At 39.6% G+C, this 26,091-nt stretch overlaps 1 protein-coding gene and 1 long non-coding RNA gene across 2 annotated transcripts; one reads left to right on the top strand and one right to left on the bottom strand.

The window, feature by feature from the left end:
- Positions 1–6,857: 6,857 nt before the first annotated feature.
- LOC121839073 lies at positions 6,858–8,365 on the top strand. The gene is made up of 3 exons (XR_006078634.1): positions 6,858–7,029; positions 7,730–7,865; positions 8,144–8,365. It is a non-coding gene; the product is annotated as an uncharacterized LOC121839073 (long non-coding RNA).
- Positions 8,366–10,151: 1,786 nt separating this feature from the next.
- LOC112265022 (gastrula zinc finger protein XlCGF17.1-like) lies at positions 10,152–17,705 on the bottom strand. The gene is made up of 2 exons (XM_042295795.1): positions 17,491–17,705; positions 10,152–14,190 (listed from the first exon to the last, which is right to left on the bottom strand). Exons 1-2 carry the CDS (start codon positions 17,627–17,629, stop codon positions 13,151–13,153), a joined length of 1,179 nt encoding a protein of 392 aa, XP_042151729.1. The 5' UTR covers positions 17,630–17,705; the 3' UTR covers positions 10,152–13,150.
- Between the last annotated feature and the right edge of the window lie 8,386 nt (positions 17,706–26,091).

The following is a 26,091-nucleotide window of genomic DNA, read 5'->3' as shown; positions in this document are numbered from 1 at the left end:
ATGCACATTTTCTTGGAACAGTTTCATTTAAATGTATAATAGTATCTCAAAATTGTCTGTGATTAATATACATTCCATCTAAATCTAAATGAAAATTATAGATATCTAAAAGTAACTTTTATTGCCATTACCAACTATGTAAAAAAAAAATGCCTACATAAAACCAACAAATAAAAACATTAAATTCTGCAAGTAGAAAATATCCTTATAAAAATAAATATCCTAGAAATCACATTGGCTGCAAATGGCCTGTCTACAACAAACTTGAAACATTGTATCAACTGGGTCAGGAAACTCAGATAGCAAGCTTGCAACATTGTATAAAATATTCTAGGCCCTCAGTTTGCTGCTCCAGTGAGTTCTGGACAGACACAGCTGTAGGCTATTTGTGAGAAGGATAAGAAGTAATCAGGTATTTTATGACATTTCCACTGGATCAGAGCATTACATGTTTCCCTTTAATGCCGAGTGGTTATCGAAAGGGTGAGAGCTGGAAATATTTTACAAAAATACTTTGAGGAACTATTCTCATTTGCAATTGATTTGGATTAGACTTTGTTTATTTGCTGTTTGAGGTGAATAAAGCATTACTTTGAGAAGCTCCACAACTCATTAGTGGTGGTGCGTTAAGACAATCAGAAATACTATCAGACATCCCCAAATGGGCACATTTATAGGCCTACATTTGTGTGCATGCCAGGTAGACTAGTCCTACTTCTATATGCGTAATTGGGTGTGCGTCTTGTAGGGTCAGGTCTGGGTGGTCTGCCAGAGGCCGTTTCATTTAGTATCCCTCCTTCAGGGAACAGTAGTTATAGTCATAACGTTACTCGTCATATGATGAACTTCAACTTAAATAGGGGATCTTGCTGTCTGACAGTTTTTTTGTATTCTGAAATGCACTCGAACTATGTATCATTTAGTGGCTCCTTATGTTAAGCTGGGAAAACAGTTTTAATGGGCACAGAAATACTAAATAATTTCAGAGTTTGCTTGATCCAATCTTGTAATCCAAGATGGCGTAGCATGAAGACGTGTTTGTTGTAAATTGTATGTTTTTTTCATCTTTTTTTAATATATTGCAATATATACATCTTTTTCATTTAAATTAAATATACCTTCCGGAAACCCGCCTCACACAATGTGATATGGATCTGCTATTTTTTTAGACCTTATAGCTAGAACCTTCATCAGATGCTAGCCATCAGAACATAGAACATCGCCTGTCATATCAGTTCTGTTATACTCAGACATTATTTTAACAGTTTTGGAACCTTTAGTGTTCTCTATCCAAATCTACCAAGTTTACTTTCATCCGGAGGTGAAAATAGTGCCCCCTACCTTAGTGATACAATCCGTAATACAATCCAAGCTAGATGCCCTCAATCTCACACACATTTTCAAGGAACCCACCAGATACAACCCTAAATCTGTAGACATGGACACCCTCATAGATATTATCCTGACCAACTTGCCCTCCAAATACACCTCTGCTGTTTTCAATCAGGATCTCAGCGATCACTGCCTCATTGCCTGCATCCGTTATGGGTCCGCGGTCAAACGACCACCCCTCATCACTGTCAAACGCTACCAAAATTACTTCTGCAAGCAGGCCTTTCTAATCGACCTGGCCCGGGTATCCTGGAAGGATATTGACCTCATCCGGTCAGTAGGGGATGCCTGATTGTTCATTAATTGTAATTTCCTCACCACCTTAAATAAGCATGCCCCTTTCAAAAAATGTAGAACTAAGAACAGATATAGTCCTTGGTTCACTCCAGACCTGACTGCTCTCGACCAGCACAAATACATCCTGTGGCGTCCTGCACTAGCGTCGAATAGTCCCCGCAATATGCAACTGTTCAGAGAAGTCAGGAACCAATACACACAGTCAGTTAGGAAAGCAAAGGCTAGCTTTTTCAAACAGAAATTTGCTTCCTGTAGCTCTAACTCCAAAACGTTTTGTGACACGGTAAAGTCCATGGAGAATAAGAGCACCTCCTCCCAGCTGCCCACTGCACTGAGGCTAGGAAACACTGTCACCACCGATAACTCCACGATAATCGAGAATTTCAATAAGCATTTCTCTACGGCTGGCCATGCTTTCCTCCTAGCTACCCCAACCCGGGCCAACAGCTCCGCACCCCCCACAGCTACTTGCCCAAGCCTCCCCAGCTTCTCCTTCACCCAAATCCAGATAGCTGCAAAACCTGTTCCCGTACAAATCAGCTGGGCTAGACAATCTGGACCCTCTTTCTAAAATTATCCGCCGCCATTGTTGCAACCCCTATTACTAGTCTGTTCAACCTCTCTTTCGTATCGTCTGAGATTCCTAAAGATTGGAAAGCTTCCACAGTCATCCCCCTCTTCAAAGGGGGTGATACTCTAGACCCAAACTGTTACATCCATCCTGTCCTGCCTTTCTAAAGTCTTCGAAAGCCATGTTAACAAACAGATCACTGACCATTTAGAATCCCACCGTACCCTCTCAGCAGTGCAATCCGGTTTCCGAGCTGGTCACAGGTGCACCTCATCGACGCTCAAGGTACTAAACGATATAATTTCCGCCACCGATAAAAGACAGTACTGTGCAGCCGTCTTCATCAACCTGGCCTGTTGTCCGGACTTCTGGCAGGCTTTATGGGGTTACCACAGGGTTCAATTCTCGGGCCGACTCTGTATATATCAACGATGTCGCTCTTGCTGTGGTTGATTCCTTGATCCACCTCTACGCAGATGACACCATTCTATATACATCTGTCCCTTCTTTGGACACTGTGTTAACAAACCTTCAAACGAGCTTCAATGCCAAACAACACTCCTTCTGTGGCCTCCAACTGCTTTTAAACGCAAGTAAAACTAAATGCATGCTCTTCAACCGATCGCTGCCCGCAACCGCCCGCCCGACTAGCATCACTACTCTGGACGGTTCTGACTTAGAATATGTGGACAACTACTAATACCTAAGTATCTGGTTAGACTGTAAACTCTCCTTCCAGACTCATATTAAGCATCTCCAATCCAAAATTAAATCTACAATTTGTTTCCTATTTCGCAACAAAGCCTCCTTCACTCACGCTGCCAAACATACCCTCGTAAAACTGACTATCCTACCTGTCCTTAACTTTGGCGATATCATTTACAAAATAGCCTCCAACACTCTACTCAGCAAACTGGATGCAGTCTATCACAGTGCCATCCGTTTTGTCACCAAAGCCCCATATACCACCCTCCACTGCGACCTGTATGCTCTCGTCGGCTGGCCCTCGCTACATATTTGTCGCCAAACCCACTGGCTCGAGGTCATCTATCAGTCTTTGCTAGGCCGCCTTAACTCGGCTCACTGGTCACCATAGCAACACCCACCCATAGCAGGTGCTCCAGCAGGTATATCTCACTGGTCATCCCCAAAGCAATCACCTGTTTGGCTGCCTTTTCTTCCAGTTCTCTGCTGCCAATGACTGGAACAAATTGCAAAAATCGCTGAAGTTGGAGACTAAAATCTCCCTCACTAACTTTAAGCATCAGCTATCTGAGCAGCTTACCGAGCGCTGCAGCTGTACACAGCCCATCTGTAAATAGCCCATCCAACTGCCTACATCATCCCCATATTTTTATTAACTTTTTTGCTCTTTTGTACACCAGTATTTCTACTTGCACATCATCATTTGCACAGCTATCACTCCAGTGTTAATATGCTAAGTTGTAAATACTTCGCTACTATGGCCTATTTATTGCCTTTCCTCCTTACTCCATTTGTATATAGATTTTTCTATTGTGTTATTGACCGTACATTTGTTTATCCCACATGTAACTCTGTTGTTTTTTTGTCGCACTGCTTTGCTTTATCTTGGCCAGGTCGCAATTGTAAATGAGAACTTGTTCTCGACTGGCCTACCTGGTTAAATAAAGGTGAAATAAAAAATTAAATCGTAACTTTATTGACAACACCCAAATGGATACTGTCATTAACGCAGTTCTTCAATAATTACACATAATTCATACTGTAGCAAACATTATATTAAACAGGACATTCAAATGAGCCTTAAATGTATAATCCAAAGTAGTGTGAAATGCTCTCATAAGCAACCTGGAAATGGAGGTTACTCCCCTGAGTTTTCCCCCATTCATATTCAGAATACATTGTGAAAAACTCAAATCTTAGCTCACCATTTTTGCTCCAGGCAGATATAGTACAATCATAACTATTGGTTTCCTCATTAGCAGGGAGGCGTTTCTGTAATCAAATTGCCCTGGTGACGCAATTTTAGCAAACACAGAAGGGGGCCTTGGAGACCAAAGTCGTCTGGCACGCTGTTTAGAGTTTCAACAACATGAATATCCTATTTCTAGCCGACAATCATCGATGTTACTACTAATGTGAAAACAAGACAAAATATGACTTTTCTTGCTCATTTTAAGACAATTGTCAAGTAATGTTAACATTGATTACAGACGTCAATTGCTGTACAACATCATGGCTACGCTGTTTGCATCACCTTTTACAATGGATTACCTCTGTTGTGGGCCTTTAGTCATCTGTCTGACTTTGTTGTTCACACAGGAGAGATGCGGGACTATCGTGGATCCTCTGGGGAGCCTCAACAACCTCATGATGCTGAAGAGGCAGAGAAGAGTCTCTCCAGATCAGAACACCTCAAACACCTGCAGAGATCCACAGGGAAGAGAACTCACTGCTGCTCTGACTGTGGGGAGAGATTCACCTCCTCAGGCATTAAAATTCACCAGAGAACACACACAGGAGAGAAACCTTATAGCTGTAATCAATGTGACAAGAGATACTCTGATAAAAGGTGTCTGATCAAACATCAGAAAATACATGAAAGAGTTGTTTCATGATATCAATGAATTAATGTTGAATGTTAACACTTTAGTAGGAGTATTTGAATAATGTCACAATGTAGAAGCCTAAACGTTTGCCCCCTTATCATTTGATTTCAACATGATATGGATATTAGCCTCAGGGGGAAAATCCAGGCTCTGAAATGGAAGAGTACTATTTATGTGATTTAACAAAAAGTGACTAACACAAAAAGAGCTGTGTTACACTTACCATGTTGGTGACCCACTTGAGTCAAAATGCAACACTTCAAAATGTAGCTAGCTGTTTTTTTACAAATTATCCTCTAACCAGGGATGTAGACATTACTCCCAGATTCCGTGTGGTTTTTGAGCTGTTAGTTTTAACAGGACGTGCAACCTCATCTCTCTCCTCTCGGACAAATGATTTTAGCATGATATCGATGGGTGATGAAAAATAAGTGTTGCATTTAGTTGCTCCACCTTTTTGGTTTGCTTCCTGTCTTTAAGTTTGGTGTGAGTTTTTCTTTTTTGGGGTTTGGATATTGCATCCAATTAATATTTTAATCAATGGCATTTTCTTAGGGTGCTCATTAGTCTTCTGTTTGTTGTGTACTAAATATTTCTGTTCATTTTCATTTGTTTTTTGCCTGTGAAGCCATTGTGTTGCATTCATGTCTGAAATGTGCTGTACAAATAAAGCTTGATTTGATTTCAACAAATGAACCCAATGACCGACCAATCGACAGACTCTTGATCCCTCTTAGTATGAAAATCAGTATCAATCCCATGTGAAAGGATTCAACTACTGCAAACTGAAACAAACGGATCAATCCCACTTTTCCAGTGTGGTGGAGTGGTAAACACCACCCCCGGCTCTACCAGAGGCTTGAGATGGTCTCCCACAGCTCTGCTTATGTCATGTTCTGTGGCCTTGCCATTCCATTTCTTGACTGCCCCTGCAACACAGAAAGAAACACATTCAGTCATATTATATAAAACTCTCAAAGTAATGGATATGGGGCATCTATGTCCTCAGTTACACCTATCAACTAAATATGACTTCTGTCATCTGATCACTCTAAGCTGCATTAGGTTCAGAACAACCAGGATGGGCCTTTGACATAGTCAGGCCACCAAATATGCATAAGCAATGTAAAGAGATGTGGGGAAAAGTACATTGCACACAAATTACCTTCATAATATCAAAGAACAAATGTGTGTGCCTGAGGGGAAATTAACTTTCATACAGCCAAAAGGGGTGAGAAATTACACCAATATCAGTGGACAATTTGCACTAATGTAAATAAACATAGATGATGGAACATATTCCCTTTTGCTGACGTGATGAACCCCTAAGGGGACATAAATATTTACTATCTAAACCATGTGTGACCTCACCTCTCTGGCTGTAGAAGTGTTCTTCCTAACCAGTCCCTCAACAGCTCTCTGACTGAGCTCCACCCTCACTGGGTCTTCAGAGGAGAGGAAGGCTGAGGAGGGTTGGAAGGATGAATGGATGGATGTCAGTCAGTCAATAAAGTGTAGAGCTGCTGTCTGTCAAAATCACTATTTTAGTAGTTCATTAAAGTAATTAAGGATTTATGACTGCTGAATACCAACTATTAATCACTCAGATCATGTATTTTCAGGTAGAGATACATCCTTGGGACATCACTAGCCTGTTGAAGTTGACATTTAAAATGGTTAAGGTAGGGTTTAGGGTAGGGATGTCCCAAGGATCCTGGATAGCATTGACCATTGTGCATTCTTCTGTCTCTTTTACATAGCAGGTGATGGGTTCTGACTTCTGAACTTGAAAATATGAAATTTCCTTATTAAGTGAAATTGAATGAAACAATAATGTATGTTGATGCTAATATGATGTACAATATTCCATGATGTTTCTATATGTTAACAATATGTGCCATATACTATTTTTTAAGTTTCACTAATTAATTTTAATTAACTTAATTATTATGATTTGACATCAGTTCACCTTCTCACCTTATACTGTGTTGGAGCAGCAGCAGCTGACTTGGTCGTTGATGCTAATCAGCATGTTTTGAATCTGAGAGTAAATGGGTCTGACTACAACTCTAAAAATACAGGGTTCAACTGGAGTTGTTCTGAGATCCCCTAAGAACCATAGGGTTCTTGGTCAATGAAAAACAGCCCCAAAAGGTTCTTCAAAGAACATGTTAGAAGGTGGGTTCATCGAGGAACCTCCGTTGTTGCTGGACTTCTTCCGGGAACTTCGCAATTACAACTGAAAACGATGGTGACAACGATGGTTTGGATGCGACAACAGTTTGGATGCGACAACAGTTGGGTTCTGAATATGTCTCGAAATAATGTATTATAATAATATAAGATACTAATGATAAATAACGACGACAATTATGGTTTTCTGTGAATATCTTCCATAACGTTACTATAGTTGATTAAGGTAAATATTAGAAACCCGGGTTTGACCGTCGGCGTTGTATGAGCTACAGTACAGTACCGTTATCTAGCTAGATAACATTATGTCCTAACTATGCACAACTAGGTTTGGATTATTTCCCTCAACTATATTCGTTCCCATATATTGTTTATCGTTTCCATAAAGCCAACATGGCTTTACACTCATTAACGTAAGTTTCCAATCTAGAGCCGTTCTCAGTTTTGTGATAATGAACTAGCTAACTAACTAACTAACGACGGTGACATGTCCAGGCGAGATGTTACAACGAACTGAATCGTCAATGGAGGTCTTCCTCTTTATATAGCCTGCTACAACATGCAATACTATTAACTCACACGGGGGCATAACGTTACATGTACAATAATATCCCATTTTGGAAACGTTACATGTACAATACTATCCCATTTTGGAAACGTTACATTATCTTAATTATCTTTTCAGATCTTCTCAGAAATGAATCAAGTCCATGGAATGGATATAGACAAAACGAGAATTCAAGAACTAGCAGAGGTAGAGAGGCAGGGGTGAGGACATCATCCTGCTATTTTGACAGTCCCTGAAGGACAATACAGAAGAGGTATTTGCTCTTATTCCTTCCCTTTCTCTAATGTATTTTGTAATAAAATTAGCAAGTGTAGTAAGATCAATGCTTTACTAGGCCTGGAGACCACATCAGCGATTCTGCTCTTGCCCTACCTCTTCAAAGAGGACCCGAGTGGCCTTTATGTCCATGCCTATGCACCAATCATCTGTTTCTTCATAAACACAAGTGTGCATGCTTATATAAAACTACAGCTGAACATTTGTTATGTTCTTTGTAAGTGTATTAATTTTTTCTTACTTTTGTTGACACAGATTTCACCGCTCTTCACTCCTTTACTGCACATCGGCGGAAATCCATTTCACCATGAGAGTGAAATCCCGCTGGCCTTTGATGGGGAGAACTTCCACGCCCTCGAGGACGTCTCCGTGGGACTTGGGGCTCTGCTAGGGCTGTATTTTTTATTTTCCCTTAAATTTGCTATTTTGTAATGTGTTTTGTTTGGTAAATTGTTTTGTAAATATTAATTCACATTTGTGGTGCCACTAAATAAACAATTATTATTTAAGTCAATATTGTCAATATTATTATATGTTTTTATAATGGAGGGAGGGTGGACAGGGAGTTAAAAAAGGAACCCCAAAAGGTTATTTATGGAACAATGATAAGGGGTTCTTCAAATAACTTATAGGGGTTCCCACAAAAGGTTCTTCAAATAACATTTTTAGCTTTTTTGTCTTAAAGTATTTTCTCAACTGCGATACCAACTCCAGTCAGCAGATGGCGATGTGGGTCTTTCAGGTGATTCTGCCACCGTGATGTATAATCTAGTGGACTGGACGCTCCTTCAACATCAACAGTTAGTCACACACTTTGGTTCACTCTAACTTGATGGAATTCAATAAATCTAGCAACTCCTCTCATACTGGGAAGACCCCCACAGGCCTCAAGGGCAGTTTTATTTCAAATGTAGTACCCGGACGGAGAAAATCCAATAAGCGTTTTATAGTTTCATCCTTAGGGTAACTTACCCTAAAGTGGACACACTCCCATCAGTTTCTGAGAAAACTGCCCAGACTTTGTAGACTATTTAAAAATGCTTAAACCTCATCTTTATCAAATTATCCATTAAAGATACCAACTTAAAACCTACGTTTGTCTACATATGGGTTGTTTAAATTGTATCTAAATTATATTCCCAGTTTTACTTTATCAAATCTCTAGTAATCATTAGTAATCACTCGGCACATACAATTCATCATATTTTCATATATTCACAGAATCCATATAAAACGTAAGAAATTCTTAGGTACTCACGAAAACCATTCAATTTGCTTTTTCAAGGAGTCTCCATAGCTAAGAAGCAGCTCTCCAAACATACACCCAGCAGAATATATATATATATATTTTTTTTAAATCCCAGACATTGACCATGGGATCATCAACAGTTGTCTAACCTCCCAGAGACCACGGTAAAAATCAAGCCTCCCAGGAACTATAGACCTTCCGCTGCTTTCTAAAATATCATCCAGTTTATTATCCAAATTTCAATCATCTGAGTAAGCATATTTCTATATGTTACTATCCAAACGTCAGATTAAGACTCATTTCCACATTCACACAACTCTCATATAAGTCACACAATGCTATTCCCAAACATACCTAATCAATTAGTTGTTTTTCAACAATATTTTAACCTGCAGGAATATTTTCACATTTCTATCTCATGGTTAGTTCCTAGGATAATGCAACTCATACATTTACATCTTTCAAGACTTCTAAAATGGGGTCCAGGTTTAAAAAAATTACAGGTGCACCTTACTATCTTATACTATATCATAAATGGTCCTAACTAGTAAACACAGATTCTAGGTTTCACCAGTTCACACAGATAGCTGCCTCGGCCCTGTTTACACCAAGGTGCCCCCCTTACACCAAAATACACACTCAGAGCCTACTGACTGGACCCTGTTTACACCTCCAAGGTGCACCCATCACACAGGAATACACACTCAGAGCCTTTGAGGATTTTCTAAAAACTCCACTTTACGCGTTTCGCTCGTCATTATTATTTTTTTAACTACGTTTGAGATGTGGTATCCACTCGGCTCGCTGCCTCTCAAAACAAAGGTGGGACCATCTGCTCCGTCCCCAAAGTGTGGTCTTCCTGAGATCCCATGTTTGAGGGATCCCTCGTGCACGATTTACCTGGGTTGTCAGGAGCGGTCACCAAGTGAAGATTAACATCCCCATCGCCAAATGTGGTTAATCTCTTTAATATCAAATGAGGAGACAAAGTTACCACACAAGTCAGAGTTAAATTTAAATATTTATTCACTTATTAATAAGGGAGCAGGTCAATACAACACACAAATATAAATTGAATCAATTGAGTGCTCTACGATAATGATGGATGGTCGACAAATCACCCCCAGATGATTCGTTGAGAGCCACGATACAAAAGTACAAAGGTTTTTTACAGCCAAGATACACCCCTTTCAACCTACATGACCAACAACAGATGTTTAGAACGGGTCACAAGGTTTAGATTTGTATGAAAGATACTTAGAATTCTCAGCAGACAGCATCTGCTGTAAAAACAGTACTCTTTGTGTAGAGACCAGGGTCTGGCCCTGAGGTCATACTGACTAACGAGGTGACCTCAATCAGTGCACCCTACCTGCTAACGAGCTATACCTCAAAACATAAATGGAAAGACCAAAGCCTGTAACACCTTCCCCCTTAAACAACAAATATATGCTATGTTTTTGTTGGACAAGTTTGCTCACCCCCGACAGAAAACAACTTCCATTTCACATAATCAACTACAATAAACATGGTGTCTACTGGCTGTCAACAACTAAAAACAAGATAAAAAACACATTTCTAAATAATTAATCCTTTTTCTTTCAATAGAATCCTAAAACTCACTAGCTTCTAGAACTCTCGTCCCCTTGGAAAGAGCCCCCCAAAACCTTGCCTCCAATATGGAAAAACGTGCAGTCAAAATAAATTGTGATCCATGCCAACGCACTGGCTAAACGCAAAACTTGTTGACTGCCCACCCTTGAGACAATCAGCAACCAACTCCTGCAATATCCGTAGTAACTTTCCACCTCACTGCGAAGCTTCTCTCGCTTCTCAGGGTTCACTCCATAGGCATGTTGTTGGATATAAAAGCAGGGTAACAATGTCAATATAATTGTACCCAAAAATGCTATGTTGGTTGCATGAATAACTATGATTCCTAAATCTTACATAATTGTAAATATGAAATATCAAAACCAAATGTACACCCCTTAATATGTATTGCTTTTCTGGTATTCTGCCCTTGAGTTGCGTTCCCATGCAAAACTAGACAGATAGCTAACAACTACTCTTCAATAAAACTCCCAAGGCGTGACTTTTCTTGAATTAATATATTGAAAACGTTTATGTTTGTGAAACTGCAAAATACAGAAAATAATATACTTTAGTATTCAATTCACACCGACATAATGTAGCTGTACATTATACATTTGAAGTTGCATAAATACAAAGCACATGCTAAGGTACCATGCATCTGGCATGATGCCAAACCATATAGCTAATTGTTACTCATATGGTAATTGGCTCCTTTCATTACTCTAATAACGTACAACCATTTCTGTAGAATAACAAAGCATATTACACTAGAAACAGTAACAAAACTACAGTATTGTATATTTTACAATTTGTTTGCATGACCCACGAGCAAAGTAATACAGCTAATGACATACATGAAAGGCATTGCAATTTGTGAGTAAATGCAACCAACCAACATTGATATGTAAGCAACTCTATCAATGACAAGATTATCATCATTAGCTAAATGCTTGAATCGAACTTACAAACAAATATTTTCCAAGGCTGAAGCGTGACAAGAAATAACTACATTGAAAGACCTGCACCGTAGCGTTGTTTGTAGCTGCTCTGTTACCTTCTAACAGGATGGCAGCACAATTGGCAATAATGGTGGTGATTGATGGTGAGGCATGGAATAATAAAACATGTATCTTTTGTCAGGCAGGATGTTTGAAATATGAGGTGATTTGAGTCATGCTTCATCAGTAGTGGAATAAAGACAATTGGCACTTGAGCGTTGCCAAGAAATACTGGAGTGATGTAAGATTGTTAATAAAATTGATTATAGACCAATTTATTATACCTTGGTAGGCCGTCAATGTAAATAAATCAGTTAAGAACAAATTCTGGCTGACAATGACGGCCCAACGCTCTAACCACTAGGCTACCTGCAAGTAAGTTGAAATTAAGTTATTTTCAAGTCACTGAAAAAACTACCCAAAAATACATATTTCGGACATAGTCTTCTTTTCAACATCTTTTCAATTACATTTTGCTAGGTGGGATATCCCGATGTCAAACCACAGTTTTAACCTGTCCAAATCAATAACTAATATGCAGAAACAGTTTGGGATAAATTGAAACCCTAAACATAAAATGTGCAATATCCACAAACATCTGCCACAATAATCATATTACTTGTATTTGTTTAAACAAGCACCATATAAACTGCACAAGCACCAGAAACGTTGTTGTTTTGACAGCAATACATCACTAATATCGACTAGGTTGTACGTGCTGTTGAAACTAACACAACTAAAAAACACATGGAAATTTGAGATATCTTTTACCTCGCTGGTTAGAGGACAACCTGCAGAAGACAGTCAGCTACATTTTGGAGTGATGCATTTAAATTTAGGGGTCGCTAAACAAAGGAATGCAACACTTATGTGTCATAACTCATCTGTTGAAATCAACTGCGAAAGGAGGGAGATGAGGTTGCAAGTCCTGTTAAAACTAACAGCTCAAAAACCACACGGAATCTGGGAGAAATGTGTACATCACTGGATAGAGGACAATTTGAAGAAAACAGCTAGCTACATTTTGGAGTGTTGCATTTTGATTCAAGTCGGTCATCAACGTGGTAAGTGCAACACAACTCAACTTTCAATTCTGAGCCTGGATTTTTTCCCTGAGGCTAATATCTATATCATGTTGAAATCAATTGATAAAGGGGCAAACATTTAGGCTTCTACATTGTGACATCATTAAAATACTCCTACTACAATGTTAAAACATTCTACATTGTGACATGATTTCATTGATATCATGAAACAACTCCATGTATTTTCTGATGTTTGATCAGATAACATTTATCAGAGTATCACTTCCCACATTGATTACAGCTAAGATATTTCTCTCCTGTGTGTTCTCTGGTGTCGTATCAGGCTGTTTAACCGAGTACAACTCTTCCCACATTAATTAGAGCTAAAAGATTTCTATTGTGTGTGTGTTCTCTGGTGTATCGTCAGCTGCCCAGATGTAGCAAAACTCTTCACACATTGATTACAGCTATAAGGTTTCTCTCCTGTGTGTGTTCTCAGGTGTACTGTCAGAAGGCTAGATGAAATAAAACTCTTCCCACATTGAGTACAGCTAAAAGGTTTCTCTCCTGTGTGTGTTCTCTGGTGTATCTTCAGATAGCTAGATTGAACAAAACTCTTCCCACATTGATCACAGCTATAGGGTTTCTCTCCTGTGTGTGTTCTCTGGTGTGATATGAGGTTGCTTAGCTTAGTAAAACTCTTCCCACATTGAGTACAGCTGAAAGGTTTCTCTCCTGTATGTATTCTCTGGTGTAGAGTCAGATTGCTAGACCTAGTAAACATCTTCCCACATTCATCACAGTTATAAGGTTTCTCTCCTGTGTGTGTTCTCTGGTGTGATATCAGGCTGCTTAGCTGAGTAAAACACTTCCCACATTCAGAACAGCTATAAGGTTTCTCGCCTGTGTGTGTTCTCTGGTGTGATATCAGGCTGCTTAGCTGAGTAAAACTCTTCCCACATTCATCACAGCTGTACGGTTTCACTCCTGTGTGTGTTCTCTGGTGTGATATCAGGCTGCTTAGCTGAGTAAAAATCTCCCCACATTCATCACAGCTATACGGTTTCTCTCCTGTGTGTGTTCTCTGGTGTGATATCAGGCTGGTTGAATGACTAAAACTCTTCCCACATTGTGTACAGCTATAAGGTTTCTCTCCTGTGTGTGTTCTCTGGTGTATCTTCAGATGGCCATATTGAACAAAACTCCTCCCACATTGATCACAGCCGTGAGGTTTCTCTCCTGTGTGGATTCTCTGATGAATTTTAATGCCTGATGAGGTGGTGAATCTCTTCCCACAGTCAGAGCAGCAGTGAGTTCTCTTCCCTGTGGATCTCTGCTGGGGTTTCTTGACGTGTTCTGATCTGGAGAGAGTCTTCTCTGCCTTGTCAGCATTATGAGGTTGTTGAGAGGACCCACGGTAGTCCCGTCTCTCTCCTGTGTGAACAACAAAGTCAGACAGATGGTAAAAGGCCCACAACAGCGGAATCCACTGTAAAAGGTGATGCCAACAGCGTAGCCATGATGTTGTACAACAATTGACATCTAATCAATGTTAAAGTTATTTGACAATTGTCTTAAAATTAGAAACAATAGTCATATTTTGTTTTGTTTTCACATTAATAGTAAAATCAATGATTGGAGGCTAGAAATAAGTTATTAAAGTTGTTGAAACCCTAAGCAATGTGCCAGACGACTTTTGGTCTCCAATATAGGGCACTTTCTGTGTTTGCTAAAATTGCGGCACAAGGGCAAAGCACACACAATTTGGTTGCAGAAACTCCTCCCTGCTAATGAGGATGTAGTTATGGATGTAGTATATCTGGTAATGAGGAAACCACTAGTTATGGATGTAGTATATCTGGTAACGAGGAAACCACTAGTTATGGATGTAGTATATCTGGTAATGAGGAAACCACTAGTTATGGATGTAGTATACCTGCCTGGAGCAAAAATGGTGAGTGAAGATTTTAGTTTTTCCACAATGTATTCTGAATATTACAGCGCAAGATCATGAGTGCTGCTCAAGGAAACTCACATTAAGCTCTGTGTCTATTCACTAATTCACCACCGTGGGGGGAAACTCAGGGGAGTTCTCATAGGCTGACAGCAAAAATAGCCTCCATTTCCAGGTTGCTTATGAGTGCATTTCACATTACTTTTGGATTATAATTGTAAGGTTCGTTTGAATCTCCTGCTTAATATGTTTGTGTTATTGTCGCAAATCGACTGCTTTTTTAAAAACACTTCAACAAGTAAAATGCTCTTTGGCTAGCTTTGCCATCAGCCTGACAATGAGGGTTTGAACACTAAGTGTTTAACAAATTGGCCCATAACTTTACCTAACAACAACATAGACCAACTGTAGGACCCATAACTTCACCTGATGACAACATAGACCTACTGTAGGCCCCATAGCTTTTCATTTGACCTTTATTTAACTGGGCAAGTCAGTTAAGAACAAATTCTTATTTACAATGACGGCCTAGGAACAGTAGGTTAACTGCCTTGCTCAGGGGCAGAACGACAGATTTTTACCTTGTCAGCTCGGGGATTCAATCTTATAAACTTTCGGTTACTGGGCCAACGCTCTAACCACTACCTGCCGACCCACTTGCCGCCCCACTTCACCTAACAATAACATAGACCAACAGTAGGAGCCATAATTTCTCCTTAAAACAACATAGACCTATCATTTAATATATCAGGTGAAAAAAGTATCTCTGTGTCCAAACAGACTAACAAGACCCTACTGTAAATCAAGCACACAATAACACATTATAAACACAATTTTTTGGGGGATGTTGAATCCAACGTGGAGCACGGCATAACTGTCTTTACCGGTGTAATGAATGAAGAAGCACTTTGGTTGTTGTTGCATGTCGTGATGTTTGTCATTTGACTGTCATTCAGAAAATGATTTCCTGGATCAGCTGATGATTGTTGAACATGTGACTGTAACTAAACAGCTACAGTATTAAGTATTATGTGTAATTATTGAAGAACCGCGATAATGACAGTATCGATTTGGGTGTTAAAGTTAAGGTGACTCTCGGTTAGAACCATTGGATTTAGTAAACTCTGAAATTATTTAGGATGTCTGTGCCCATGAAAACTGTTTTCCCAGCGCAACATAAGGAGACACTAAATGTGACGTAGTTAGAGAGCCTTTCAGACTACAAAAAACTGTCCCACAGCATAACATAGTCACTCCACTTTATGTAAATGATTAATACCCTTTAGCCTTGGCCACCCTTATCTTTCTGCTTAGTTTCCATTCTCTGATTGGCTCAGACATTAGGGCATTGATTCTATTGGTGGCGTGACCATTGCAATGACACAAAAATAAACAGACATGCACACTCCTATTGCAGGTGCCTATAACTGATTAACTAATGTTCCTGTCCAATGGCCTTCACAAGTCCAAGCCTATGGTGCTTCCAAATTATTAACCAATGTTCCTGTCCAAAGGCCCAGAATGACCAGGTGTGTTGATCCAGCTTTGCACAATCACATATGTCTAATGGTTAACTATATTGATTCTGCTACCTACTTCTAAGAAAACAGTACAGATACTGGACAATTCTAAAGGTACTGGAAAATGTCCAATAATCTCCAGGAATATAAAATAGGAATGGGGTTGCCCTAACGCTGGGGGAACACCAGTAAGCTTAATTCACTGGAAGTTATGCATGCCAGCCAACGGTAGTCAATGTTGGGCTCCCATGTGGCTTGGATAGGATATAGTGCTTGAGGTATCACTACAGACCCTGGTTAAATTGTAATGGAATTAATCAAATTGGCTGAATATTAAACAATGACTTATAAACAGCTCTAACAATTTGACCCCCACAAGAAATCTACACTGGCAATTCTAGAATATGCTATATTGCCTAGAAACTTGGTTAAACTATCATTATGACATCATGGATGAATTCTAGAATATACTATATAGCCTAGAAACCTGGTTAATCTATCATTATGACTCATGGATGAATTATAGAATATACTATATAGCCTAGAAACCTGGTTAAACTATCATTATGACATCATGGATGGCCAGTCCTTGTATTCATAGTGTAGTGAATTCAGGGGATAGCCCTGAGCTGAACTCAAACCTGGTTCCAGTGACTGTCTGAACTTCTTGACGAGGTCGCTAGGTGTTGGGTTTATGGTGGCTACAATAGCTTTCTCTATGAATTTGAGAGTGGTTACATTTCTCAAACCACCATCCCTCAGCTGTTTACCAAACCAAGTCTCAGGGCAGGCATTTTGTTCGTGTTTAAATCCTAGGTTGTCCCTTTAAAAAAATCCCCATCAACCAATCTGCAGTTTAAACAATAACAAAGCTGTCATTCCACCACTGTTTTGGTAATAAGATGATGGATGGGGCTGGAGAAATGTAACTACTCTCAAATTCATAAACAGACCTATGGATGCAATGACTGACTATCCATGACATCAACATTATATATTTAACCATGTTGAGGCTATACAGTGTTGATTTACATTGTTTCCAAACATTGGAGTTAAACAAGTTTATTTGGGGTCCTGATGGGGTACAACAGTTGAACTAAGCTCATGAGGCATGTGTTATATTCTTCAAGAATCAATGGCTATAAATAAATAATTTAAAAGTCCAAATATAGATGTAACAATGGCAGATTTCGCCTTTAACACCAAACATCAGTTCAACAACTGCAGAGTTTGTGCCTCTGTACTTAAGACAGTACTTACTAGTGTTAATCAGAGCCCCGTTTCTCAAAACCATCTTACGGCTCAGTTTATCGTTAGAACCATTGGTTGCCTTAAGATGAGTTTGGATAACCGGGACCAGATATCCAGTTTCCTCCTCCTTTTTGGATGTGACAGTCATCTCCCCCTCCTCCTCTTTCTCCACTGTAACATCCTCCTCCTCTTTCACTCTGAACGAGTCTTCCTCTTCTTTCACTGAAACGTCTTTCTCTTCTTCTTTCACTGTAACAGCCTCACCCTTAACTTGTTTTTTTATTGAAACAGCCTCCTCTTCCTCCTCCTCTTTAACGAGAGTTACTTTCTCCGTCCAGCAGACCTCCTCTTCTTTATCAGGAGAAGAGTAGCTTAGTGAACTCATGGTCGGGGATGTTAGCTAGTTAGCATTAGCGACTTGCCTAGTTCTAAGCTAATTTAGCAAACCAGCTAGCTGACAAACAACGTAAATATATAATCAAATGGGCCAACAAGTACATACGACAGACGTGTGTTTTATACACAGCGACTAATATACACCAAAACAGTGTAAAGAGCGTGAATGTTGTAGCTATGTTTGCTAGAAAGCTACCGAGGTGTCTGACTAGCTGTTGTTGTTGAAGGAGCGTCCACTAGATTATACATCACACTGGCAGCGTCGCCTGAACCTAAAAGACGCACATCGCCATCTGCTGACTGGAGTGGGCAACGCAGTTGAGGAACCAAAAGTTTATATTTCATTTATTTCATAAAAGTTGATTATTATTTTAAGTCGTTCAAAGAGAAGCATGTGTTGATTGATTCGTGTTTAATGAGGTAGAATTTAAAACAAACTTTACACTCACTACATATTTGCATTGAACCATACATCTGACATGGATCATTTTGACCCCAGAGACATATCTTTTATCATAGCCAAAATATGGTTTGTTCAATTCTTCCAATTTTTCATTACTTTGTCAATCAACTTGTTATTAATATATCTAAATCATGGTTTAATGTTTCTGTATCAATATGGACTTTTAACAAATTCAAATCCTATGGAGTCATTTTGACCCCAGCCAAAAGCACCTTCGTTAAATAGGATGTTTGTTTTTTTAAATCAAAACAACATTTTATTGGTCACGTCCACATGTTTAGCAGATGTTATTGCGGGTGTTGTGAAATGCTTGTGGTTTTTAGCTCCGACAGTGCAGTAGTATCTAACAAGTAATATCTAACAATTTCACAACATATACCCAATACACACAAATCTAAGTATTCAAATCTAGGTTTCTCTGTAGACATGATCCATCCCACCAGAGGGTGGAGGGGCTCCTGTATCAGTGGTTTTGACCAGATAGACACCTGCAGACACACAGTATAGTGCCTCCCATGTACTCTCCTAAGATTAGGTAGCGGTAGAAAACTCTACCAGGAGTATACAGTGCATTAGATGCTATAAGGTAGGGTATTAGTATTAGTATTAGCTATTGGGTGTAGGCTATTAGTATTAGTAGTAGCTATATGGTGTAGGGTATTAGTATTATTATTAGCTATAGGGTGTAGGGTATTAGTATTAGTATTAGCTATAGGGTGTAGGCTATTAGGTATTAGTATTAGCTATAAGGTGTAGGGTATTAGTATTAGCTATAGGGTGTAGGGTATTAGTATTAGCTATAAGGTGTAGGGTATTAGTATTAGCTATAGGGTGTAGGGTATTAGTATTAGTATTAGCTATAGGGTGTAGGGTATTAGTATTATTATTAGCTATAGGGTGTAGGGTATTAGTATTAGCTATAAGGTGTAGGGTATTAGTATTAGCTATAGGGTGTAGGGTATTAGTATTAGCTATAGGGTGTAGGGTATTAGGTATTAGTATTAGCTATAGGGTGTGGGGTATTAGGTATTAGTATTAGCTATAGGATAGTGCATTTGTAATGTATTCAGACCCCTTCACTTTTTTCACATTTTGTTACATTACAGCCTTATCCTAAAATGGAAGATTTTTTTTCCCCCTCATCAATCTACACACAATACCCCATAATGACACCACAATACCCCATAATGACATCACAATACCCCATAATGACAAACCAAAAAGTTTTTTTGTTTTTTTAAACATTTTTTACATTGATTAACTTAAGTATTCCGACCCTTTACTATGAGATCAGATGCATCCTGATTCCATTGATCATCCTTGAGATGTTTCTACAACTTGATTGGAGTCCACCTGTGGTAAATTCAATTGATTGGACATGATTTGGAAAGGCACACACCTGTCTATATAAGGTCACAGTTGACAGTGCATGTCAGAGCAAAAACCAAGCCATGAGGTCAAAGGAATTGTCTGTAGAGCTCCGAGACAGGATTGTGCCGAGGCACAGATCTGGGGAAGGGTACATTTCTGCAGCATTGAAGGTCCCCAAGAACACAGTCGCCCCCATCATTCTTAAATGTAAGAAGTTTGGAACCACCAAGACTTCCTAGAGCTGGCCGCCCAGCCAAACTGAGAAATCGGGGGAGAAGGGCCTTGGTCAGGGAGGTGACCAAGAACCCAATGGTCACTCTGACAGAGCTCCAGAGTTCCTTTGTGGAGATGGGAGAACCTTCCAGAAGGACAACCATCTCTGCAGCACTCCACCAATCAGGCCTTTATGGTAGAGTGGCCAGACAGAGGCCACTCTTGATGAAAACCTGCTCCATAACACTGAAGACCTCAGACTGGGGCGAAGGTTCACCTACCAACAGGACAACGCCCGTAAGCACACAGCCAAGACAACACAGGAGTGGCTTTGGGACAAGTCTCTAAATAACCTTGTGTGGCCCAGCCAGAGGCCGGACATGAACCCTATCTAACATCTCTTAAATAGCTGTGTAGCAACGCTCCCCTTCCAACCTCACAGAGCTTGAGAGGATCTGTAGAGAATAATGGTAGAAACTCCCCAAATACAGGTGTGCCAAGCATGTAACGTCATACCCAAGAAGACTGGAGGCTGTAATCGAGGGTCTGAATACTTAAGTAAATGTGATTTTTCAGTTGATTTGAAGAAATTAGCAAAAATATGTAACGCTTTTGCTTTGTCGTAATGGGGTATTGTCGATTTGAGTATTTTAAATGTATTTTGAATCATTTTAAGTATAAGGCTAACGTAACACAATGCAGAAAAAGTGTAAAGGAATGTTGTTACACCATGTAGGAGCAGTATAGACCAAGTCTGTTCCTTATATACATCTACATGATGTATTGTTACACCATGTTGGAGCAGTATAGACCTAGTCTGTTCATTATATACATCTACATGATGTATTGTTACACCATGTAGGAGCAGTATAGACCTACAGTAGCTGGCTACTTATTTAGATTTAGAATGACTTAAATGAAACTGCCTTAAATGTGCTGTAGTAAACATTTTTTATTCGCACTAATCAATCAACACATTCAGGTATTTGTATGTCTCAATATAATAGCAGTATTTAATTCAATCATTTTAAAATAATCTTTGTCTGAAAATAAAATATGATCCTCAACTGCGTTTCCCCTCCAGTCAGCAGACGGCGATGTGCGTCTTTCAGGCGACGCTGCGTGCGTGACGTATAATCTAGTGGACGGTTCTTGAGAAACAGCTCGTCTACCACCTCGGTAGCTTGCTAGTCAACAGCCGAAAGATTCAAGCTATTAAAACGCTTTCGGTGTATATTACCTACTGTGTTTTAGACACATTTCTGTCGTATCTACTTGTTAACCTATTTGATATTACGTTGTTTTGTATTAGTCAGCTATAGTAGTTGGCTGGTTAAGTTAGCACTAGCCTAGTCGCTAATGATAGCTAGCTAGCTAACATCCCTGAACATGAGCTCCCTAAACTACTCCCCTCTTGTTAAAGAAGAGGCGGTCGGCTGGACGGAGAAAGAAGCTCAGGGGCTGAACATTGTCGTGAAGGAGGAGAAGGAAGAGGAGGATGTCACAGTAAAACAAGAAGTAGAGGGTGAGGCTGTTACAGTGAAAGAAGAAGAGAAAGACGTTTCAGTGAAAGAAGAGGAAGACGCGTTCAGAGTGAAAGAGGAGGAGGATGTTACAGTAAAAGAAGAGCAGGATGCAGTTTATGGAGTGAGGAAGGAAGGGGAGAAGGGAATATTACTGTCACATTGGAAGAGGTAGAGGTGGAGATAGGGGATCTGATTAACACCAGTAAGTTCAGCATTAAATGTCTTTTTAACTTTGGATATTTGGAGTTGGCTCGTCAATACCTCTTCAACGGAGGGCCCTAGGATGATGACTGATATGTCTAGAATTAAACGACGTAGAGAGCAAGCTACCCCTTGTTTTCTCTGTTCCGTTTCCAAAAAGTGACTTAACATATATATTTGAGAAGGGTATATCTGCTGACCGTAGACTGTGGGTCACGGCATGTAGTATGTCACGTGTCCACATAACAACTTAATCATTACGAAACTTCTGTTGGATCAAGTAAACCTCACGTAGCAAATATGCCATTCATTTTGTTGTTGACCAAATTCAACATTTTCCACATTGGGTTGATAATTGTTTCCACTTGGATACAACCTACTGTAATCTACTGGCATGGCCTAGAGAGTTACAACCTACTGTAACCTACTGGCATGGCCTAGAGAGTTACAACCTACTGTAACCTACTGGCATGACCTAGAGAGATACAACCTACTGTAACCTACTGGCATGACCTAGAGAGTTACAACCTACTGTAACCTACTGGCATGACCTAGAGAGATACAACCTACTGTAACCTACTGGCATGACCTAGAGAGATACAACCTACTGCAACCTACTGGCATGCCCTAGAGAGATACAACCTACTGTAACCTACTGGCATGACCTAGAGAGTTACAACCTACTGTAACCTACTGGCATGACCTAGAGAGATACAACCTACCGTAGCCTACTGGCATGGCCTAGAGAGTTACAACCTACTGGCATGACCTAGAGAGATACAACCTACTGTAGCCTACTGGCATGGCCTAGAGAGTTACAACCTACTGGCATGACCTAGAGAGATACAACCTACTGTAGCCTACTGGCATGACCTAGAGAGATACAACCTACTGTAACCTACTGGCATGACCTAGAGAGATACAACCTACCGTAACCTACTGGCATGGCCTAGAGAGTTACAACCTACTGGCATGCCCTAGAGAGATACAACCTACTGTAGCCTACTGGCATGACCTAGAGAGATACAACCTACTGTAGCCTACTGGCATGACCTAGAGAGATACAACCTACTGTAACCTACTGGCATGGCCTAGAGAGATACAACCTACTGTAGCCTACTGGCATGACCTAGAGAGATACAACCTACCGTAACCTACTGGCATGACCTAGAGAGTTACAACCTACTGTAGCCTACTGGCATGACCTAGAGAGATACAACCTACTGTAGCCTACTGGCATGGCCTAGAGAGATACAACCTACTGTAGCCTACTGGCATGACCTAGAGAGATACAACCTACTGTAACCTACTGGCATGACCTAGAGAGATACAACCACTCGTATGCAAGCATTTCTAAACTTTTTTCTCTCACTTTTATGGGGTATTGTGATGTCATTATGAGGTATTGTCTGTACATTGATCATTAATAAATGTATGTATATGTAATAAATCATCCATTTCAGAATAGAATGTAATGTAACAAAATGTGTCAAAAGGAAGGGGTCTGAATGCACTGTATGTCCTAGGGTGTCCCAGATAACAAAAACATACTGTTCTCTTTCTACCAATTGATTGGTTGAAATGTTATGACGTGTATTTTTTCATATAGACACACCCCCTGTGTTTAATAAAATCAACTGTATGTGTTGAATCAAATCAACTGTTTGTGCCGAACTTGAACTGAACTGATGCATAAAGCGTTTGTTTAAATAATTAATACAAATGACTTGAGGAAGCCAGAGATCAATTTAACCAGAAGAAAATAACCAACCGACCTGCTGCTGGCCTTCCTAAATTCTGACGTTATGCTCATGAAGTTTCCGGTAAAATCTGCAAACTATTTCCATTTAGAGAGCCAATTTATCTGATCATTTTTACCGATCTGCTTGCCAGTTATGGACGAGTTACAACACCTGATTGGCCCCGCCACTTCCTGGGTCGGTGAAGAGCGGTATTAAATTTAAGGAATAAACCCGAGGCTCACGCTCATCACCTGTGGAAGGCAGGGCTTCCAGGGAGGCATGGATTTAATAGTATGTTGTACCTAGTTTCTCTCCTTCAGGGAACAGTAGTTATAGTCATAACGTTACGCTTGTCATATGATGAACTTCAACTTAAATACTAGATCTTGCTGTCAGACTTTTTTGTATTCAGATCTCTGAAATGCTCTAACTACGTAACATTTAGTATCTCCCTATGTTACGCTGGGAAAATAGTTTTCATGGACACAGAAATCCTAAATAATTTCAGAGTTTGCTAAATCCAATGGTTGTAACGAGAGTCACCTTAACTTTATTGACAACACCCAAATGGATACTGTCATTAACGCGTTTTTTCAATAATTACACATAACTCTTAATAGTGTAGCTGTTTTATTACAGTCACATGTTTAACTATCATCAGCTGATCCAGGAAATCATTTTCTGAATGCCAGTCACATGACAAACATCACGACATGCAACAACAACCAAAGTGCTTCTTCATTCATTACTCTGGTAAAGACAGTTATGCTGTGCTCCACGTTGGATCCAACATGCCTAACACATTGATGTTTATAATTTACAGTAGGGTCTCGTTAGTCTGTTTGGAAATGGAGATACTTTGCTCATAATGTGTAGAGAACGGTTCCTTGATGGGTAGGCTATTGTACAACACACAGATCTATTTTCCTCTATTCAGGACATTTAGAATGACGACCCCTTACAGAGTAGCCTACTGCGATTATTCACAAAATGATCAGGTTATGAAATGTCATGACAGACATTTTAGTTTCCATGTTTCACCTGAAATATTAAATGATTTATAATCCTAGGTCTATGTTATTGTTAGGTGAAGTTATGGGCCCTACAGTAGGTCTATGTTATTGTTAGGTGAAGTTATGGGCCCTACAGTAGGTCTATGTTATTGTATGGCTGATGTTAAAGCTAGCCAAAGAGCATTTTACTGGTTGTGTTTTTTAAGTATATAGCAGTTGATTTGCGACAAAAACACAAACATATTAGCCAGGACATTCAAGCGAGCCTTACAATTATAATCCAAACGTAGTGTGAAATGTACGAATTTTCAACCTGTAAATGGAGGCTATTTTTGCTGTCAGCCTATGAGAACTCCCCTGAGTTTTCCCCCACGGTGGTGAATTAGTGAATAGAAACAGAGCTTAATGTGAGTTTCCTTGAGTAGCACTCCTGATCTTGTGCTGTAATATTCAGAATACTTTGTGAAAAACTAAAATCTTTGCTCACCATTTTTGCTCCAGGCAGATATACAACATCCATAACTATCGGTTTCCTCATTAGCGGGGAGGCGTTTCTGCATTAAAATTGTTTGTGCATTGCCCTCGTGCTGCAATTTTAGCAAACACAGACAAGGGCCTACATTGGAGACCAATAGTCATCTGGCACACTGCTTAGGATTTCAAAAACTTGAATAACTTATTTATATTTACCAGTAATGTGAAAACAAGACGAAATATGACTTGTTGCTAACTTGACTGTCTTAATTGTCAAATAATTTAACAGACGTCAATTGTTGTACAACTCATGGGTATGCTCTGGGTATCATCTTTTACCTCAAATAAACAGTGGATTTCTGCTGTTGTGGGCCTTTAACCATCTGTCTGACTTTGTCATTCACACAGGAGAGAGACGGAACTAGCGTGGATCCTCTGAGGAGCCTCAACAACATCATGATGCTGACTAGGCAGAGAAGAGTCTTTCCAGATCAGATCAACTCAAGAAACAACAGCAGATATCCACAGGGACTGTGGGGAAAAAATCAACTCTTCATCAGACCTTAAAATACATCAAAGAATTCCCACTGGAGAGAAACCTTATGGCTTTGATCAATGTGGGAAGAGTTTTACTGAGTCAAACTTTCTCGCTATACATCAGAGAATACACAAAGGAGAGAAACCATATAGTTGTGATCAATGTGGAAAGGATTTCGGTACATCTGGCTGTCTGACAAAACAGAGAACACACACAGGAGAGAAACATTTTTATCTGTGATCAATGTGGGAAGAGTTTTACTACATCTAGCTATGTAACTATACACCAGAGAACACACACAGGAGAGAAATCATATAACTGTAATCAATGTGGGAAGAGTTTTGCTTCATCTGGCCTTCTGACTGTACACTAGATAATACACACAGGAGAGAAATCGTATTGCTGTGATCAATGTGGGAAGAGATACTCTGATAAAATATCCCTGATTAAACATCAGAAAATACATACATGAAGGAGTTGTTTCATGATATCAATGAAATAATGTCACAATGTAGAATGTTTTAACATTGTAGTAGCAGTATTTGAATGAATGTCAGAATGTTGAACCCTAAACGTTTGTCCCCTGTTCAGTTGATATTAGCCTCAGCGGAAAAATCCAGGCTCTGAATTGAAAGAGTACTATTTATGTGATTTAACAAAAAGTGACAAAAAA

This window comes from Oncorhynchus tshawytscha, linkage group LG13 (genome assembly GCF_018296145.1).
Source record: "Oncorhynchus tshawytscha isolate Ot180627B linkage group LG13, Otsh_v2.0, whole genome shotgun sequence".
In the NCBI taxonomy this organism is placed as follows: domain Eukaryota; kingdom Metazoa; phylum Chordata; class Actinopteri; order Salmoniformes; family Salmonidae; genus Oncorhynchus; species Oncorhynchus tshawytscha.
Note: the sequence above shows the minus strand (reverse complement) of the source record. Positions and strands in the feature narration are given on the sequence as shown.

Bases quoted from the DNA above. Each gene is read 5' to 3' on its own strand.
- LOC112265022 (XM_042295795.1), bottom strand. From the start codon at position 17,629: ATGACTGTCACATCCAAAAAGGAGGAGGAAACTGGATATCTGGTCCCG. The intron at 14,191-17,490 runs GTAAGTACTGTC...TTGTTCACACAG, and splicing joins CGGGGCTCTGATTAACACTA to GAGAGAGACGGGACTACCGT.